The 20,855-nt window shown below is 42.4% G+C and overlaps 1 protein-coding gene across 6 annotated transcripts in view; it reads left to right on the forward strand.

The window, feature by feature from the left end:
• The window catches only part of GRID1 (glutamate ionotropic receptor delta type subunit 1), a 721,020-nt gene extending 705,188 nt beyond the window's left edge, over positions 1-15,832 (forward strand). For 2 of the 6 annotated variants that reach the window (XM_079975593.1, XM_079975594.1), the window contains exons 17-19: positions 1,246-1,281; positions 12,458-13,460; positions 13,754-15,832. In XM_079975593.1, the coding sequence (XP_079831719.1) occupies positions 1,246-1,281; positions 12,458-12,886 (465 nt within the window). In that variant the 3' untranslated portion in view covers positions 12,887-13,460; positions 13,754-15,832. Of the gene's footprint in view, positions 1-1,245; positions 1,282-12,457; positions 13,461-13,753 lie in introns of those variants that run through there. The other 4 variants (XM_079975595.1, XM_079975596.1, XM_079975597.1 and 1 more) reach the window with 3 other exon arrangements.
• Positions 15,833-20,855: the final 5,023 nt, after the last annotated feature.

A 20,855-nucleotide genomic window follows, 5' to 3' on the forward strand; every position in this document is an offset into this window, starting at 1 on the left:
ATATGAAAGATAAGCGCAAGAAGCCTTGGGTTCCATGGAAGCTATACAAGGGTTTCTCAGAAAAGAAGTTGACTTTCCAATACCCAAGACAAGGAGGACAAGCCATAAGGCCACTGAATGGCCCAGCCATGTTATGAAATACAATGAAATATGATGTTATGAAATACGATGAGTTAAGCTCTGTACCAGGCTTAACTTGTACAGAGGAAATTATACCAAAATAGAATCCTGTTCCAAGCGAATGGGACACAGCTGCAGGTCATCCAAACACCAGCCAACATGCACACAATTTGAAATACTTTTCTATGTTGGCCTCAGTGGTTACTGTGAGCCTGCCTTCACCACCAAATAAATATATAAAGCACTCCTAAAACGTAGCACTAATTCAGATTACCTAATTTATTGGTGAAAATTGTATACTTCCTTTCTTTTCCAATCTACAATTCTTTTTCGGTATCCAAAATGGTGAAGAAAATAGCATTTTAGAGTATGAAGTACACCAAAATTAAAAATGAAAACCTCCAACAGAACCAGACAAATTAACCTGGACCGTGCCAGTCACTTTCAGTAGTTTGGGTGTATTTTTAGTGTGCCATTTATGTCACAAATAGGAAATAATCTGATTTGGCTGATTGAAGGCAAACTCGTGACTGAGCGCACAACTCCGCCAAAAAAATCAGAAGTGGGAGGCAACCAGTTCATGCCACTACTAATTCCAGGCCAGGTCACACGGAAAAACATACCTTGATTTGTTTGAATGGTTTTACTCATATTCCAGATGATATGTACTATCATTTTATTCATACTTACTTGGAAGCAAATTTATCCAGTGGGGCTTATTTCCAAGTAAGAGTACATTGAAATGCAATGCAGGTATAGCTGAAATAAATCAAAACCTGCTTCGAAATGACAATTTCATGTCATGTGGCATGTCAGTGATGGGTGTGATTGATCAGCAATGAAAAAATACCAAGGGTAACACATTAATCTGAGAAAAAATTAGAAAGTATTTCTTCCACTCCCACCAAAACCCCAACACACTTTGGGGCGTGTCTGGCATATGCTGAAGGGATGGGGGGAAGAGTTCAAATAAAAGATGCAGACATTTTGCTTACTATCATCAGTGTTGCATGACATGGGTATGCTGATATCTGTCATCACTATGTGTACATTTCTTAGAAGCCACACTATTTGATCATTTCCCCCTCCCTCTTCTTCTTCTCTGTGTTTTTTTGCCCCTTGGAGATTGCCCATGAGGTGAGGCTGGGTCTCAGAACCATGGTGAGCATTTATAAAATCACGTATATTTTTTTTAAAAAAATGAAAATAAAAATCTATGCTTGCAGTCACTCCCTGAAACCTCCAACCTTTCCACCCTCCCTGCCTCTTTTGTTGCCTGTAGTGAATGCACACCTGAACTGCACAAAGCACACATTTCCTTAGCCTACAACGCTGTCATTTCCAAACAATTTCATTTTCATACCTCTTGGCATGAAAATAAAAAAACCCCTCATGTGATGTCACATTTTCCTTAAAAATGTTATTGTACATCCTTTTTTGCTGCTTTTTATCTGTACTGTTCTGAGTCAGTGTCAGACCATTGATGCATCGGGCCAGTACTGTCCATGCCAACTGCTTTGCCAGGCATAGTTGCCCTTCCCAAACAGTGCAACTGAGTTCCTTATAACTAGATGTGCCAGGGACCAAACCTGAGACCTTCTGCATGCCATGCACGTGATCACCTACTGAGCTGTAATCCATTCCTTAACCTTACAAAACCGACTACTATATATGTATAGACACACATTCATTGCTGCTATTGGAGATCTCCCTCAATCCAGCTCTAATTCAAGGGTGTGCAGAACCACAGGAACTCCTCAAGGGAATGGGCCAGTCTATCTGAAACCTGGCTTGGAGTGCCCATTCATGACTGTTTTGAAATTCCAGCTGCTTAGATAATGCAAAGATACCCTAAGTATATTGGAGTACAATTCATTTTTTCTCATGTTAGAGAAAAAAGCAATCATGTCTTTGATTATGTCTGTAATTCCTGATGATTCAGTCTGTCAATCCAGGTTTCTTTCTTGTGGGAAAGTAACCCAATGAAACATGGACTCAGTGAGCCCCAATGATGTATTCCCCCCCCCATAAATTCAAAGCATGAAAATGTTTTTCTTCTGTAATTTGAAGAATTCAACAGAAGCCTATAGAGTTGCATTAACACTAGTGAAATGTATCAACATGCTGTTTGGTTGCAGTTGGAGTTTGGCTAGAATGAAATTGAAAGCAAATCTGAAAGTCCTTCCTCAAGTGAGGAATTCCAAGGGAATTTAAGCCCAACAAATTTCATCTGTGAGATGAGGGTAGTTTCCTACATCCCTAATTTTAGCTCTTCCACCTGGCTGTTGGGAAGTAATTAACATGCCAGGTTCCCAGAATCCAGATATTTTGGCATGAGGAACACATATTTGGAGGTCTGTAAGGTTTCAGCAGGTGACGCAGGTGGCACTGTGGGTTAAAGCCTCAGCGCTTAGGACTTGCCGATCGAAAGGTCGGCGGTTCGAATCCCTGCGGCGGGGTGCGCTCCCGCTGCTCGGTCCCAGCGCCTGCCAACCTAGCAGTTCGAAAGCACCTCCGGGTGCAAGTAGATAAATAGGGACCGCTTACCAGCGGGAAGGTAAACGGCGTTTCCGTGTGCGGCTCTGGCTCTGGCTCTGGCCAGAGCAGCGATGTCACGCTGGCCACGTGACCCGGAAATGTCTCCGGACAGCGCTGGCCCCTGGCCTCTTAAGTGAGATGGGCGCACAACCCCAGAGTCTGTCAAGACTGGCCCGTACGGGCAGGGGTACCTTTACCTTTACCTTTAAGGTTTCAGCAGGCTATCAGATGCATTTTTTGTCACAGCAGCTAGAAAACAACCTTTGCTAAAAACAATGTTGACTCACACCGGGAAATGTTGTCAATTATGCCAACAAGGCCTCATTTTTAAAATTTGTTTTGCTTAAAAGCCTCACTATCGATCTTAGTTAGGCACGGTATAGAGAAAACAGAAAGAGAAGCTGTCTGTATCTCATAATACTACAGCTCAAGGGCATCAGACACAACTGACTAAGGCTGGATGCAAGACAGACAAAATAAAGTAGTACTTCACACAGCACATAATTAATGCATGGAATTGATCGCCACTAGCCTAGATGGAGGTTGTCTATTTATTATTTATTTTTAAACAAATCTACTTTGTCTGTTTCCCCAAAGGAGCTCCAGACAACTAGAATAGTTAAAAACAAAACAAAGCACAGCAAAATAAAATTTATCAAAGGTTAGAAGACATTATGGTTATATGGAAACTTCACATTCTGAGGTAGCTGCTGGCTTCTAGTTGCTGGGGAGCAACAATATGAGAGAGCTTCAAGCCATGTTTGTGGGTCCTCTGGAGGAATAGGAACATAGGAAGCTGCACTGATCCATCTAGCTGAGTACTGTCTAAACTGCCCGGTAAGCTTGTAGAGAGGCAAGCTTGCATACCTGAGTCTTTCTCAGCCATGCCTGGAGATACCAAGTACTGAACCTTTGATTTTGCATGCAACACACTGCCTGTAGCACTGAGCTATAGCCCTTCCTTATCTGGCTGAATACAGCGGACAACAGGATGCTGTGCTCGATGTACCTTTGCTCTGATTCAGGAGGGATCGGCATACGTTGTTTCATTTTGCACATGGTTACTCAACAGTATCCCCCCCCAAGAAAACAAGCGATGGCTACTTGGTAGTGCTATTGCCTTTTACTGCTCTCATCTTGTTTGAAGATCAGCAGACATTAAGAAATCTGTTTCAAGCGACCAACACCAAAGCATCAGGGTGCCGCTGAGTATTTTCTCAGAATTTCAGACTCACCAGCACTCTGATGCTTCCCAAAAACACGAGACCACAGGAGCAAAGGCAAAATAACATCCTTTCTTTCAGTTCTGCTTTTTAAGTACAAAAACATATTCAAGATTATTTCCTTGCAAAAGAGATTGTGCCCAGTGAAATTATCTGAAATTATCTTGTGGTCAACAGTTGCATTTGGTTTACCTTGTAGGAAGGTACTAGTCATTGTGTGTATGTGTGTGTGTGTGTGTGTGTGTGTGTGTGAGAGAGAGAGAGAGAGAGAGAGAGAGAGAGAGAGAGAATATGAGAAAAGGGAATTGGCCTATCTGAATGCTTTCTATATGACTATTAAGAATGTGCTTCTGTGAGAACAGTATGCTGGATTAGCTGTGCCACTAGCATGACCCAGGCTCATTTTAGAGTCTTATGAGATCAAATCAGATCTGTTAAAAGTGAGGCCCTGTTTTCTTCCTATTCACTATAATGAGGAATCTAAAAACTGTGATGACATAGCCTCTCCTCCTCACAGAGGGGAGGTGTTGTGAGCGGGAGCCGGTCCCACATCAGCAGGGGGGCATAGTTGGCCCCCTGTGTCACTGTCCTGGCTGCCACGCCCTGCACAGCGCACCAGCCAATAGGGCTGGTTTGTGGGAGGGGTCGAGCCACATTCAAGCATATGCGGCAGCTTCGTGGCTTCACTCTGTTGCCCGTCTTGTGTCTTATTTATCCTAAGCAGGCATAGGGTCCTTGACTCACAATTCCCCTTTACATAGAAGTGGATGAAATTTTTGGTCATTGTAGCTCCCCACCCCCCGTGGGGTGGTGGTGTGTAAAAGGTAAAGGTAAAGGTACCCCTGCCCGTACGGGCCAGTCTTGACAGACTCTGGGGTTGTGCGCCCATCTCACTTAAGAGGCCAGGGGCCAGCGCTGTCCGGAGACACTTCCGGGTCACGTGGCCAGCGTGACATCACTGCTCTGGCCAGAGCCAGAGCCGCACACGGAAACGCCGTTTACCTTCCCGCTGGTAAGCGGTCCCTATTTATCTACTTGCACCCGGAGGTGCTTTCGAACTGCTAGGTTGGTAGGCGCTGGGACCGAGCTGCGGGAGCGCACCCCGCCGCAGGGATTCGAACCGCCGACCTTTCGATCGGCAAGCCCTAGGCGCTGAGGCTTTAACCCACAGCGCCACCTGCGTCCCTGTGTGTAGGGACCTTTAAATTTCGATTTATTTTTTAAAAAAAAGGGCTTTTAATTTTCTGCCAGAATGGGAGAAGACTGCCAAATTGATTGATACAATGGTTCTTTCATAAGGGCAGACATTAATGTTAGGGTTGTGACAATATGAATTATTGGGGGCAGGGGTGGGGGAAAAGAACACTGATCTCTAGGAAATACTGACGTGCAGAACATCTCACAAAGACCCTTTAACTCAAAGGATTTCCCTGAATTTTTGGAGATACATGGAAACATCTCCATTGATTTGCATGGGGGAGGGAGGTAACAGAAAAATAGCATCCATTTCCAAGAAAAACTGGTGTGAGGAAAAAGAGAGCCCAGCAATAACTCTTTTTACCCAAAGGTTCATTGATTGTGAGATTCTCCACCACCACCCATGAATTTTTCTTGGGCTGCGAAATCTGTCCACTGACTTGCTTTGGGGAATGCATAGATCAGTGTGAAAAGCTAACAGTTTAAAATCCCCTCCCCCAATCCTTGTGATAGGGAACGTCTTGGGGAAATCATTCACTGTGAATAAAACCTATACCTATGTGTCAAAATGAAATATTCCCCCAACTCACCTCTCGGGATGAAGAATAAATTGGAAGGCAAAACTATGTAATTCACACTTCCTGGAACAATGTACAGTCCGTTCTTAACCCGAAACTGTTCTTACCCTGAGGCGTGCTTTCACTAATGGGGCCTCCCACTGCGCCGCCAGCACGTGATTTCCATTCTCATCCTGGGGCAAAGTTCGCAACCCGGAGCAACTACTTTTGGTTTAGTGGAGTTTGTAACCCAAAGTGTTTGTAACCTGTGGTACCACTGTATTGTACCAAAATACAGCCATCCTTTGATATCTGCACTTTTCTGAATTTTGCAATACAGTTCTCCATGTTAATGAAAACAATGTACAAAGTTGCAGGACATTAGGTGAAATCTTGCAAAATGTGTTAGGCAAACTTCCCTACCAAAAACGTGTGCATTTGAAGAAGAAAAATTCACACCAAAATGTTGGTGAACTTTCATAAAATGAAAACTGATGTGTGCCCTTACGGCTGGAAAACGGAGCAATGGAAAGGAAGCATAATGGACAGAGTATCTCATCCTTACCACCTCAAGCTCTGGGCATTTCCCCAGTTACAAGGCCTTTGGACAGTCAAGGAGACAAAGCCATTAGAAAGCGTAGGCAATGTCCGATGCACCTTATCTTTCTGAATTGAATTGTGCCACCAAGAAGGTACCATAAGGTGGGTCAGAGACATTTCCCTGTATTGTCCAGATTTGCCTTGTTATTTGGGATGCCTACAGAGCCAATGAACACACCCTAATGGATAGGGTACAGTTTTATTTATATTTGAATAACAGATTCAGAAGAAATGGGCAGGTCCCCTCATAGGCCTCTAAAGATGTACAACACTGATTTGAGATCTTCCCACATGATCCATCCATCTCATGTCATTCCAGTATTTATTTCAAATGTTATTATGCATCCATGAGGAACTGGCAGCTACATTTCACCCATAACATAATTTGACCCACAGCAAGAAGACTGTAGGGATTAAATCATTCCATTGCTTCTGAAATTGAAGTGTTCGTGTAAACCAAAGGTCTACCCACCATATGCCACCTTTAATTCACTCTTCTCAGACCACGGGGGGGGGGGGGGGATTGTCATATAAGACAGTTAAAACATTTGAGCAGAAGCTTCCTAGCCAATAATATGCCAGCGTACAACAAATAATAACCCACTTGCCTAATAGCTATTTTGTTCACCCACAACACTCTTCCCCCATTTTGGTTATTGCACCTTTCTTTATTTTACTTTGTATCATCATTTCTTTCAAACTCAGATGTTTTGTCTTGCTACCTTAGCTTCGGCTAACCTAGTTGCCCATTCCAACTTTCTTTACATTTACACTCTACTTTCCAGCAAACTAATGGTTGTGGTTTGAGGATCACTACCTCCCATCCAATTATTACCTTGCCAATTGTTCTTTTCTTTTCCAAGCTATAGTAATTTACTCTGAAAATAGCTTGCCTTGCACTGGCTTCTGAAACAGAGTATGTTAATAAACTTCTTTGGATATTTACATTTTTAAATGTTTAGTCTCACAATGGATCTGGAAGAAGGGGGCTAAAATCTAACCACATGTGAACTGTTGGGTCTGCCATTAACACAGAGTAAATGATAGCATGGGCCTAGATGATATTTACAATTAAATGCAAGAGTATCAAGATGACTTGGCTCAGCTACCTCTGGTCCCCTCCCCATCAGTTCAAAGGCTGCTCTGCCACCTTTTTGATATGGAGCGACATCTGTCTGGTTCCATCTTGATTCAAGCAGAGTCTATGCCTCTTGTCCAGGCCTGGCTTGTCTCAAAATATTCCCCAGTGTCTAACAAATCCAACCCCTCCTCCTGCAACCAATGTATGATTCATACATGGAGGCTACACAGCTAAAGCTGTCTGGCTGTCTCTGCACATGGAACTGGTAGCATTGATGAGAAAGCTATCATGGAGGTCCTGACTTCCAACAGCCTGCCTAGCAACTTCAATTTTGCTTCCAGGACCCCACTGGTTAGATTTATATTTGTAGAATCATAGAATTATAGACTTGAAAGGGACCCCAATGGTCATTTGGTCTAACACCCTGCAGCTAAACCCCCCTGCCAAATGGCCATCCAGCCTCTGTTTAAAAACATCAAATTAAAGAGAGCCCACTACCATCTGAGACAATCCATTCCACTCTCAACTGCCCACTACCATCTGAAAGTTCTTCCTAATGTTTTCTCAGAATATCTTTCCTTGTAATTTGAATCCATCGGCTCATGTCCCCTGGAGGAGCACAAAAAAAGCTTGATCCATCTTCCATGTGACAGCCCTTCAGATATTTGTAGATGGCGATAATATCACCTCTTAGTATTCACTTGTCCAGACCAAGCTAAAAGTCTGAGATATCGAATAGTTAAATAAATAAATGGATGCTTTATTATTATTATTATTATTATTATTATTATTATTATTATTTATTTATACACCACGCATCTGGCTGGGTTTCCCCAGCCACTCTGGGCGGCTTCCAATCTAGTGTTAAAAACAATACAGCATTAAATATTAAAAACTTCCCTAAACAGGGCTGCCTTCAGATGTCTTTTAAAGATATGATAGCTGCTTATTTCCTTCACATCTGAAGGGAGGGCATTCCACAGGGCGGGCGCCACTACTGAGAAGGCCCTCTGCCTGGTTCCCTGTAACTTGGCATCTCACAGTGAGGGAACTACCAGAAGGCAGAAGGCAGAATGTTGGGGGTGGAGATGCTCCTTCAGGTATACAGGACCGAGGCCATTTAGGGCTTTAAAGGTCAGCACCAACACTTTGAATTGTGCTCGGAAATGTACTGGAAGCCAATGCAGATCTCTCAGGACCAGTGTTATGTGGTCCCAGTGGTCACTCCAAGTCACCACTCTAGCTGCCGCATTCTGGATTAATTTGCAGTTTCCGGGTCACCTTCAAAGGTAGCCCCACGTAGAGCACATTGCAGTAGTCCAAGCGGGAGATAACCAGAGCATGCACCACTCTGGCAAGACAGTCCACAGGCATATACCATCTCATCATTTGTCTGCTTAACTTGCCCTGATTATTTGTCAGCTGGGGGGTCCCTGTAGTTTCTGGAACAGGTTTGGTTACTTCGTAACATAGAAGAGATCTGGAATATAGCTCCAGTCTGATTTAATAAGTGCCAGTAATTGCCAAACTAAGCCCAGCAAAACTGCATTCTGAATGCAGTCAGCAAATTTTATGTAGCATTAAGTGATGTTTGACTAGGTCAGTTGACAGTGCTAAATTAATGTACACCACTGAGTCTTGTTTTCCACATGTATCTATGTTCAGTGATTACACCTTGCTAAGTATTGAAAACCTTGACTAATGAGGGTGTAAATTAATGTATATTAAAAGCCAACTGTTTATTCATCTATTTAGCTTAACAGTGCATAGCGGTTACTTTAAAATCACAACAAAATACATGTGTTACTCCCATTTCTTCCCTTTGGCAGGCGATAATAACTAAACCTCTGCCACTCAAATTCTGACAGAATGAATTGGAATTATGGCCCTGCAAATGGACTAGACAAATTATTAACGGAGGGAGTGAATGCAGAATTATTAAAAATTATTAAAAAATATATTCCCTTATGGGTTATATACATTATAAGCGTGGGGTGCCTTTGGTCAGGTTTCAAGCAGCCGTGTTCTTGGAAACATGACTGAAATCCTCAATTTTTAAACTAGAAGTACAATTCTTCATGTCACATTGATTAACATCATACAAAGTGATTATATGCACACCGTGGTAAGATACCACTTGGCCAATAGTCATTTATGTTCACCTTCAAAGTGAGGTTGACTTAGCAGAAACTGCTTCTGCTTACAAAAGTCAGGATAGCCACAGCATATTACAGCCCTTGACATCATATCTCAATCTGTTCCAAAGAGTCTCCCAACTCTCAGTTGCAGCTTTTGGGGAACAGAGAATTGTAGAGTTGGAAGGGACCCCCAGGGTCATCTAGTCCAACCCCCTGCAAGGCAGGAATCCGGCCCACAGCCGTCCCTGGGTGGGCTTGAACCACCAACTTTCTGGTTAACAGCCAAACACACTGAGCCATTGTGCCATGGGAGATGGGAGGCTTTGAGTGGATAGGGGGATCAGCCAAAACTAAGTACCCCAGCTTTTTAAAGTGGGTGTGATTTCTACTAAGACAAATAAATCATTTAATGCAATCCATTGTTTTTCACTTCATATTAAATTCAAGACAGTGCCATTATAGTGAACGGTAGGTATATATGCTATACCACTGTTTTCATTTCCATCTATTTTTCTTCACTTTCCATATATTATGCAGATGCATTTCTGCATCACCTATCTTAAAACAAATCTCTTTTACATTTGAAGCTAATGAAAATTGATATCTTCATTAGGGACTGTAAAACAAAACATTTTCTTGTGGCATTTGGAACATGATTTAACGGCATTATCATGTCTTACGCCTTCTGAGATGGAAAGTGCCAAGTTGTTATATTAAAGTTTTCATCTCTTTTAGATAGTGTGCCTATGTTCTTCCTTTAAAGTCACTACAAATAAACTACATTTGCTGTAAAAACCAAGTGGGCACTTTACAGATGAAACTCACTCCCCTCTATAGGACTATACTGTTCATCATTTCCTCTGATTGATTGAATCCAGGTAATGGACAGTTAGACAAATGCCCTGGCATCATCTCCCCCCCCCCCTTCCCTTTTTAAAAGAGGGGATGGGACAAAGCATCTTCAGATGAGTACCTCATACAGGTCCAATCCTGGTGCAATGAAGTCACTCAACCGACCAGAAAAAAAACAGGTCAATCTGACCTTTTTCTTTACACTTGCTCACTGCTAGATCTCTGCCACTCTCTACCCATAAAATCCCAATATGGTTGCCATAATTCTTTGAGTAATGCCAGTTTTTCTGATTAAATATTACTGGCAAATTTTTCCCCTCCAACTGGCCATGTTGCCTTGAAATACAAATGACATATTCTAGTTTCTTTTCAATTACCGGTAGCTTTTTAGAAAAAGACTTCCTAGCATAGATGTCAATGTTGGTGTTTCTCACAACTCTTGTTTGTTGTAGATAAACGTAATTGGCTCACGGCTCAAAATACGTTTGATGTACCGTCAAGGGAAGAATCTTTTTGAAAGATGCACACAATTATTCATTAAGGAAGCTGGCTTTGCAGGCCATATCTGTTGATAAGTTTTCCTTATTTACCTGCAACTGCTTCAAGCTTGGATGACACTAAAGGGGTAGCTTCAAGCTTGGATGACACTACTCTATCCTACTTTACTCCCGTAATGTCTCTGTGCACAGAGATGGTCCATAGCACAATTGCTTCTTGTGCCACTACTGACTTTCCACGGGGTGAACATAACAGACGACACAGCGATTCTTCAAACAGCTCTTGATTATTCATAGGCCAGAACTGAACTGAACTGAACTGAAGGGTTCAGCCAGCCTGCTTATATAGAGCTCCACTAGAACGCAACAGTAACCATTTTCTGTAACTATCCAATCACTGAATGTCACTTTCAATCCCTTATTTGCACATGTGGACCGGAGTGAAAACTATCTACAGTATCCCCCTGCTGGCCCAGGGTGAGAACTTCAGTACATAACAGGCTCTTGGCTTGTATGACTTTCATACAAAGCAGGGTGATTTGGATAGTGCATGGGGCAAGTGCCTGGGTATCTGGTGTGGGTTGTGGCGTACACTATTCCTTGTATTCACAGTAGGCTTTATTACTTTTTTCTGATGCTGAATTTATAGTCATAATCCATATCCAAACATTTAACAAATGTTTGTGCTGCTCCTCTCCTTCGTCATCTCCAATACCAAGTGTTTTCTTTCTGTATCAACTTCTGAGACTTTTGTCCACGACAGGTCATGTCTTGCATAGGTTACAGTTAAGTTCATATTTGCTAGTCTTCTGTCAAGCTGATGGCTAAATTATTTGCCCCACCACTACTATCCTGGCATCTATCCCCTTACATTCCCAGGGCCACTTCATGCACGACATTTCACATAAACAATGGAGGAAACCAGTGTACATTATCATGAGTGAAAGAGCATTATCTGTTGCTGTGTACATCAAGAATCTGCTGCACGCGCTGAGAATCCACTGCCAATTGTGGTTTCTCAGTGCAGGTATGTGAAATAAATCAGACTTGTGATGGTGTGCAACAATATAATCAAAGGGCATTAAGTTGGTCTTAAGAGTCCACACCATGAAATGTCAGAGACATTTGCTTTTGTTTTAGCCATGCAAGGATCAAATGACCTAAAGGCAAAAGGATTTCTGCCTATAATACTATGGAAATCAACAGTTAGGGTGATAAAATGATCTGCCATTTGTCAAGGCTTGGGCCACCATGTTTAGATCTGTCCACACAACCTGTGACTCATCAAGCACACCTAACCCCTGGTCATATACTATCAGGTGTTTGACAACCACCGACTTTTCTAATTCCACTGTTAGAAAACAACAAGAAGAGGTTTATTAAATAGCTAGTGGCCCATCATACATGCCTGGTGAGTTAACTGGGTAGGTCACAAGTTATGGAAGGCTGATCTAAATCAGCAAAGATAGTCAAAGGAGTCTTCATAATAGCAGCCTAGACCCAGACGCCACAAAGACATACATTTAGGCTTTACTGTGGGGAGAAGGACAAATTACATGGGAACTAGAAAAAATTGTCACCACTTTCTCTTTGGATGGGAATAGAGCCTCCCCAATACTTCAGGATTAATAAACTTTTCTCTCTTCTCTCATAGGATAAAGAAGTGAACCTGGAACAGGTCCACAGACGTATGAACAGTTTAATCGATGAAGATTTAGCTCACAAGCAACTCTCCCCAGCATCCATCGAAATCTCAGCCTTGGAGATTGGGGGCATGCCGCCCAGTCAGACCCTAGAGCCTGTCCGTGAATACCAGAACACACAACTTTCTGTCACCTCCTTTTTACCAGAACAGACAACTCATGGTGCCAGCAGGACACTCACAGGTGCCTCTGGTAGCAACCTGCCGCTGCCTCTGAGCAGCTCAGCTACCATGCCCTCTATACAGTGTAAACACAGATCACCAAACGGAGGACTATTTCGTCAGAGCCCTGTGAAAACCCCTATCCCAATGTCCTTTCAGTCTGTGCCAGGGGGAGTCATTCCAGAAGCCATGGAGTCGTCCCATGGAACATCCATATAATGAAATCGACCAGCAAAGATTTTTAATACAATTAAAAAGAACTCTTACATTTTTCTTGTACATATCTGTAAATAATGAAAGAATGAAGTGGGGTAAAAAGTGTATTTTGAATATTCCCAATTTTCAAAGTCAGTAAAAAACAAACAAAAGAAAAAAAGAAAAAAAAGAAAAAATGTATGAATGACTTTGTAAATTTTGTTCTCTATGAATAAAAAAAAAGGCAAACTACTTGTGACCATTCTCAAGTGCCAAAGAAGACCTGTTAATGGGACTGAGGGCAGTAAAATATTTCTCCAGATTTTAACTGGTACTCCCTTTTTTTGGTTCATGTTCTAATTTCCTACTTTTAAAGCAGAGAAAGTTATTTCTTGCTGGAAACCCAGTCCTGCCATTCTGTTCATTTATTTTGCCCCAGATTCTGCTGTTTTATTAAAAAACACAATCCTCCTAGGAAATTTAATGGTGCAGACACATGCAACAACGCCTAAAATGCCACTAAAATTGTGCAGACAATAAATTAAGGACTCCTTTCTCATGACAAGGATGAAATGGTCATTCTTTATTGCATTGTGTTGTATGCGCAGCTTCTGCAAAAATATGTGTGTGTGTGTATATATATATATATATATATATATATATATATATATATATATATGCAAGGCCCTATCCAACTCTGCGTTTGAACAAAGGTAGGATAGTAGGTGGGATAGTATGTGGATCCAGTTTGAAGAGCAGCATTTTCACCTATAGGAATTTGGCAGAGGGGAACAAAATCCAGAACCCTAATGTGCCTCCTGATGGGAAACATCCCCAGCTTTGTATTTAAGCCCTATCTCTACAGCCCCTGCAGCTGCACTGGAGATGGAGTAGAATGGCAACCACAATCACCTGTTTGTGTGCAGGCTTCCCAATGCAGGTAGATGTCCGCGAAAGTCTATTGGGTCAGATTGACATCTGCATATGTGACATCTGCATATACAGTTTTGCATATTTGACATCTGCATATACAGTTTTGCAGATTCATTGCCAGCCATTGCTTAGCAGTTTGGCTCTTTTGTATGCATGTTCCTCTGTTGCACATTGGGTGGAGCTATGACTTGATAGAGCCTTATCTGTTGCTTTATCTGACAGGGAGGATGTGATCATGCTTCAGTGGCCAATTAGGATCTGTGGTGTTTTTGTTTTTGTTACTTTTTGGGGACCACTGTCTAATAGGAACAACATTCTCTGTTAACAGCCTCGTTCTGAATGACATGGCTAATCTGGTAATTAGGAATTGCAGCTTCTGTTTTGTTTTCCATTTTCCTCTGTGGTTTAGACTAGGCATGGCATTCAGCTAGGCAGTCCTGTGTCAGGTTATCCCTTTCTTCCTCTAACATTCAGGCAGGCTTGCCTTTGTTGTAACACCATCATGCTGTATGGTTTCTCTGCCCCATCTCAAAAACTCAGGCAGTTGTTTTGGGTCATCGCCTTCCATTAGGGTTGCCATATCTTGAACAAAAAATAGGACAGCCTGAGTCAGGGAAAGAGGCACAAGGGGTCTCCACCATGCCTGTTTCCCTGGCTCGGGCTAGCAAGCCCTAGCCCAGCCATCCCCAAACTCGGCCCTCCAGATGTTTTGGGACTACAACTCCCATCATCCCTAGCTAATAGGACCAGTGGTCAGGGATGATGGGAGTTGTAGTCCCAAAACATCTGCAGGGCCTAGTTTGGGGATGCCTGCCCTAGCCCAATCTACCTGAGCCTGAGCCTAAGTCTGAGCCCAAAAAACCCTCCAAAACCCGGCATTTCCTCTAAAATCTGCCTGGATGGGCATGTTGGTCCCCCAAAAGAGCACATGTCCGGGTTTTCCCGGATGTATGGCAACCCTACCTTCAATTCTACCATGTGTTGTTTCATTGAATATTGTAACCTTGCCATTAATCCAGAGCTCTCTGATTTGCCCATGGAGCAACAGGATGAGAAGACTTCCTGAACCCCTTCGGTTGTACTGCACACTTCCATTATTTCCACTTCAGTACACTAATGGAGAATCATGCAATAGCTCTTCCTAGACAGCACTTCAGACTACAGATAGGGGATTTGTATGACTGAGTGCTCCTCCAGCTTGAAAAGGAGAAGAAGAAAGAAACCATTTCAAATAGAAAACCAGGGACAAGAGACCTGATCTAGCCTCTCTCTTGATGTACTAATTTTCTGTGCAGACAGCTTTGCCCCCTTGGGGTGAACATTCAAACATGTTCCACTACACACATCTGTAGTCTGGAACAAGGTATCTATCTAGACTTACCGGGCCAAGGTAATTGGCTCTTGCATCGTAAAGATTTGCACCAGATTATCTGTTTCTAATTCTGCTGGTCTGGTCTCCCAAGAACCCAATGCATGCAACCAAGAACTTCGGTACATGCACTAGTGTCCAACTTTAGCTCCCTGTCCTGAATCAGAGGTTGCTCTGGAAAAGCCCCTGACTTTCAAGGGTGGCTGTTTGGGTGGACTCAGGGTGCTCCAGAATGGAATCAGAGAATGCCCCAAAGCCCCGGAATGTGGACAGAAGCTTCAGTCTTTGGATCCCACCTATGGTTTCTAATGACCCACTAAAGTTGTTACGCCTTGAGCCTATGAATTAGCAGTTGCAGAAGTTATGATTACTTTTGGTGGGGAAATTATCAGCAAAATTGAATATGGATTTTAAAAACCCCTACCATCCTTTTCATCTCAAATGTACACATTGAGTTGGTTGGCTCGTGTTATTTTGCCCTCTTTCCATTTGCAGCTCGGCAAGCATCAGATCTGAGGATTTAAATAACACAGAAATTGCTCTCACTCAATTTGTTCTTTTCATAAACAGCCAGATCTGGTTCCTAGCAGAGCACCACTAGGTGGAAAACGCAGGCAAACTTGGTATGGTGCAACAAAATCACTATCTGTGTTAATGGAGGGTGTGGGGGGGAAAACATGTGACTGATCAAAAGCAGATATGCCTATTAGATCCCTTAAAATAATTAGTCAGCATAAGAGTCTTGAGTTGTACTTTTGGATAAATAAAGGTTTCATTGGTTGCCTCTTATATTGCCTTGCATAGTTACTTGAAGAAACATATACCGGGGGGGTGGGGGGAGGACTACAAAAGCAATTTCCCAAGACAATAAGTCACTCTTAGAAATTTCAGTGCCTTCAAAAAAAATTCCCAGTCACCACTCCCTGGTTGATTCACATCTGCATGAGACACATCCCCAAATGCATAACTCTGCAGCCCCAGCATAGCTGCCTGACACCTCTATATCTGCCACTGTTTCTAGCTCATTCACATTATATGTCTTTCCACTGCTCTACAATTAACTTTCCATTAGGCAGCCTTAGTGAACAGGGCCAGCTTGCCTATACAGTTAGATCTAAACATCACTGTCTTTTACCCAGCATTTGACAATAGATCAGGAGAGTGGGTCTGACTTATGATGACCAGGAGTGCTGAATGAAGAACTAGATCTCTTCAGACTGTTGGTTCGTTGAGCCCAGTATTGTCCTCTGTCCCAGAATCCCATAGTTTTCAGATAAAAAACCAGGATGTGCTCCAGGGGAAGTCACATGACCTGCACCATGATTTCATACATTTTTTCAGGGCAAGATTGCAGCATGGATCATGTGACTCACCATGGAGCATGTGAAATCATGGCACCCTAAATGGCTGTTGCAATCTCACACCAAAAAATGAGATGTTCCATTTTTGAGATGAGATGAGATGTTCCCTGTGACACTTGGTAGGTATGGAATCTCTGCCTGGTACCTGAAAGTCTTTAAATGTATATGCTATTTGCATCTTGCTCCCGGGACCTTGTTATATGTGAAGTGTGAGTTTAGCCAATGAGCTACAAAGCCTCCCTTGGGAAGCTGGGGCAATTGGTGCAAGTTAACTTAATTGAAAAACTTTAAAAAAATAATAATCATGAATTTGCTTCACAATCTGCAGTTTATTGTTTTAAAATAAAGAATGCTGGCATGCATTCAGCATTTTGGTTATAGGTCATGTCGGATCTTCAGATACTAAACAGCATAGGCTTCATGGAAAGCCACCTCAGATGAACAAAGAAATTTAGATCCTGTTTCCAGATATTATAATCTGAAGCAAGGCATTCAAAACACATAAAAGCCCTAAACGGCCTCGGTCCTGTATACCTGAAGGAGCGTCTCCACCCCCATCATTCTGCCTGGACACTGAAATCCAGCGCCAAGGGCCTTCTGGTGGTTCCCTCCCTGTGAGAAGTGAAGCTACAGGAAACCAGGCAGAGGGCCTTCTTGGTAGTGGCACCCACCCTGTGGAACGCCCTCCCATCAGATGTCAAATAAATAAATAACTGACTGACTTTTAGAAGACATCTGAAGGCAATCCTGTTTAGGGAAGTTTTTAATGTTTGATGTTTTTAATATTCTGTTGGGAGCCACCCAGAGTGGCTGGGGAAACTCAGCCAGATGGGCAGGGTATAAATAAATTTACTACTACTACTACTACTGATACTACTACTACCTAGGGGGAAAGTGGAAATGTGGAATAAAAATAAATTCTGATTTTATTTTTTGGAAAATACAGAAATATTCTCACCTACATTATTTGCTTTGTTTTTTAATTGGCCCTGTGCTACTTGGTACAGATTTGGTTTTCTTTGTTACCCCTTTGCAGTTCTCCAAAAATCATTAAACGCTTCAACAGATGGTTGTGTCAACCCTAGGGACAGTGAAACAAAAGATGGATTTAGATGAGCGTTGGAAAAAAGCTACGGGGTGATGTTCGTCAGTCACCCCATTGCAATATTCATATATAGTATATAATTGTTCCAAATGATTCTACAGAGGCTCAGACAATCTGCTCTGTTTGAGAATGTGTTCACAAATTGCTTGCTGTAAGACGTTTCCTGGCCTTATGTGAATACTAGTGTGTCCTTCAGGAAAAGAATGGAAGAACAGGACCACGTGTGATATTACTGAGGAGCTTCAGACTGGACACAAGAAAGATACAGAAGACCAGCATGGCAAAGGTCATAGATCTGCATTTGTGGCTATTATAGGGAGATAATGCTCAGAGAAGGCAGAATCATTGTCATCATCTCCATAGCAAAGTCTTTCTCTTCAAGTGAAAACTATCCTGACATTTGTTCATATTTGAAATCTTGCTACTTTACCAAGCAGATTCTTTTACATGTAGACTACCAATAATTATCCTATGAATTTTAAAACAGTTTGAAATTTCAAGGAATAAAACATACCACAAGATTAAATCATATTTATTTTAACAGAGTTAGGCCTAATCATTTGGCCATGCTACTGAAGGGTAATTTTTGGGGGTGGAGCCAAACTGGCCCCCAAAGATAGAAAAAAAAAAATTTTTGGGGTGAGGGAGTGGCAGAGGTTTGTCTTGCCATAATATTTGGTGGCTGGGGTTTTTATTTCATTTATTTTTCATTATTTTATGTGGGGCAGCATGGGGAGGTTGCCACAGTTTCAAGCCTTGGAGACAGTATGCCACTGAGAACGACACTTCATTATGCTTGAGTGCCAATCCTAGGAGCAATTGTGACAGGAAAAGCTATTGTCTGCATGAAAAGCAAATTCTCCTCTGATCATGAAATTGATTTTCATCAACCCACCCCTGAAGCCATCAGGAAGAGCCTCCCCATTTTCACTGCAAGAGAATGGGGTCGCAAAGGTGGGAACACATCTTTGGTCCTCTAAATTGTCCCTTTTCACATGTTTCATTTTAATCCTTTGAATTCAGCAAAACTCCCAAATTTCATCTCAATTTAAAGCAAATTTTAAAGATTTGGTACCATTCATATTTGTGGGGATGCGGGTGGCGCTGTGGTCTAAACCACAGAGCCTAGGGCTTGCCGATCAGAAGGTCGGCAGTTCGAATCCCCGCGACGGGGTGAGCTCCTGTTGCTCGGTCCCTGCTCCTGCCAGCGTAGCAATTCAAAAGCACGTCAAAGTGCAAGTAGATAAATAGGTATCGCTCTGGTGGGAAGGTAAACAGCATTTCTGTGCGCTGCTCTGGTTCACCAGAAGTGGCTTCATCATGATGGCCACATGAACCGGAAGCTGTACGCTTGCTCCCTCGGCCAATAAAGCGAGATGAGCGCCGCAACCCCAGAGTCGTTCGTGACTGGACCTAACGGTCAGGGGTCCCTTTACCTTTATCTTTACCATTCATATTAAGTAGCTTGACTGAAAAGCAAATGCAAGGGCATTCAACTTAAAGAAAATCTACCTTTCAATTCTGAGACCCCTTGAAAGGCATCCCAAGGCTCTGGTCCTTTTCATTCACAACAGCATCTACAGTCAGAGGATTTTTCTACCAGCTGGTAATGGACTACAGCTTCTTCAAAGTAATACTACACAGTTTGGCTTCAACAGACCCCCTTGACCTAATACACCATCCAAAAACATTCCCAACATATTCATACAGATGTTAAATATCACCACGGACAAAATAGTGCCCCATTACACAAGTCCCATGGATTGAAGAGCACTCCCCCAACACTGGATTCAACCACACAGGTAGGAATGGAACCACTATAATACAGTGACTCTGATACTCATTCTGCAGTCAATCCAGAAGGATATCATGGTTAATGGTATCAAAGGCCACCGAGAGAGCAAGTATGAGGAACAGGGTTGCACTCCCCCTTTCACTACTGCTACAAGTTGGAAGCTGCAGTTCTGCAACAGATAGCGCTCTTTTTCTCTTACAAGTTCCATGCATGATTAAGACCCCTGCTCTTCCAAATCTCACAGGGAACAGACTCTCTGCTGCAGGAAGTTCAGCCTACAATGAAAGGAAGCCTATTGTGATGACAAAGGGAGAGAAGCCAACTACTGCTGATTTCACAAAAGGGAGGTTTGTGGAAAGAAACCCAACATCTTCCCACATAAGAGAAAATCCCAATCAGAAAACCAATTAGATTTTTTAAAAATATTTTTCATAGATTCCCTGCAGCATCAAGATATCTAGGTGTTCCTTAAGTAGAGTGAGTTGCTCTATTCCTCTAATCTGGATTCGTCAAACACAGGCTATTCAGGGTAACGACTGTAATTCCATTACTCATTAAAATGGGTACAATGTAGGGCCAGCATCCTGTCATAAATATCATTCTCTTCTGGTCATGAAGCTCTAATTCAAGTGTCTTTGACATCAGTCTTTTTGTTAAAAAATACATTATAACACAGAGGATAAAAAGCTGCTAGCTTCAAAACAAGAATAATGGAATGGATCCAGACCAAATTAGTTACACTTATGTCACACTGCAATCAGTTGGAATAATTTGTCATGAAATACGTCCTCTTGATTTCAATGGGATCTAAGTTTAACTAATGTATTCTAGATCTAACCCAATCCCTCTTCTCTCTCTTTTTCCTTTCTTTCATGTTTTTCAAGATTTAGAAAAGACTTCTGCTTCTTCCACTTTGCTTGTAGTCCAACTATGCGAAAAGAAACTGAACTGCACCTTATAGAGCAGTTTGGGCTATTTGCCAACAAAATGGCTAGACTGTAATGTTTTCATGAGGGATTTGAGTGTGCTTTGAGTGCCCTGAAGCACTTAAGATGAAGTTGATAATATAAGCAGAACAAGAGATGGCTTCTTTTCGTGCCCCCCGCCCCCGGCAGTATATGCAATGTTGAAGGAAGCACCAACAAACAACACCAAGCAAACTGGCAGTAATAAGTTACCAAACAGTTCATTCAGCAGCATTTGGCTTCAGCCAGAGCTGACTTTTTGCCCCTCAGTGTTGTCATTGTTCACCATTGGGTATTGCTGCCCAAAACACATGCTTTATATTAGCAGCACATTTCAAAAACATTCACTACAGACTTTGAATCTCCACACTTTTCAAGCTCCAACTAAAGGTTGATAGAGATACAATGGTACCGCAAGCTACAGACGCTTCAGGTTACAGATGCTTCAGGTTACAGACTCCACTA

This window comes from Podarcis cretensis (assembly GCF_951804945.1).
Source record: "Podarcis cretensis genome assembly, chromosome: 5".
In the NCBI taxonomy this organism is placed as follows: domain Eukaryota; kingdom Metazoa; phylum Chordata; class Lepidosauria; order Squamata; family Lacertidae; genus Podarcis; species Podarcis cretensis.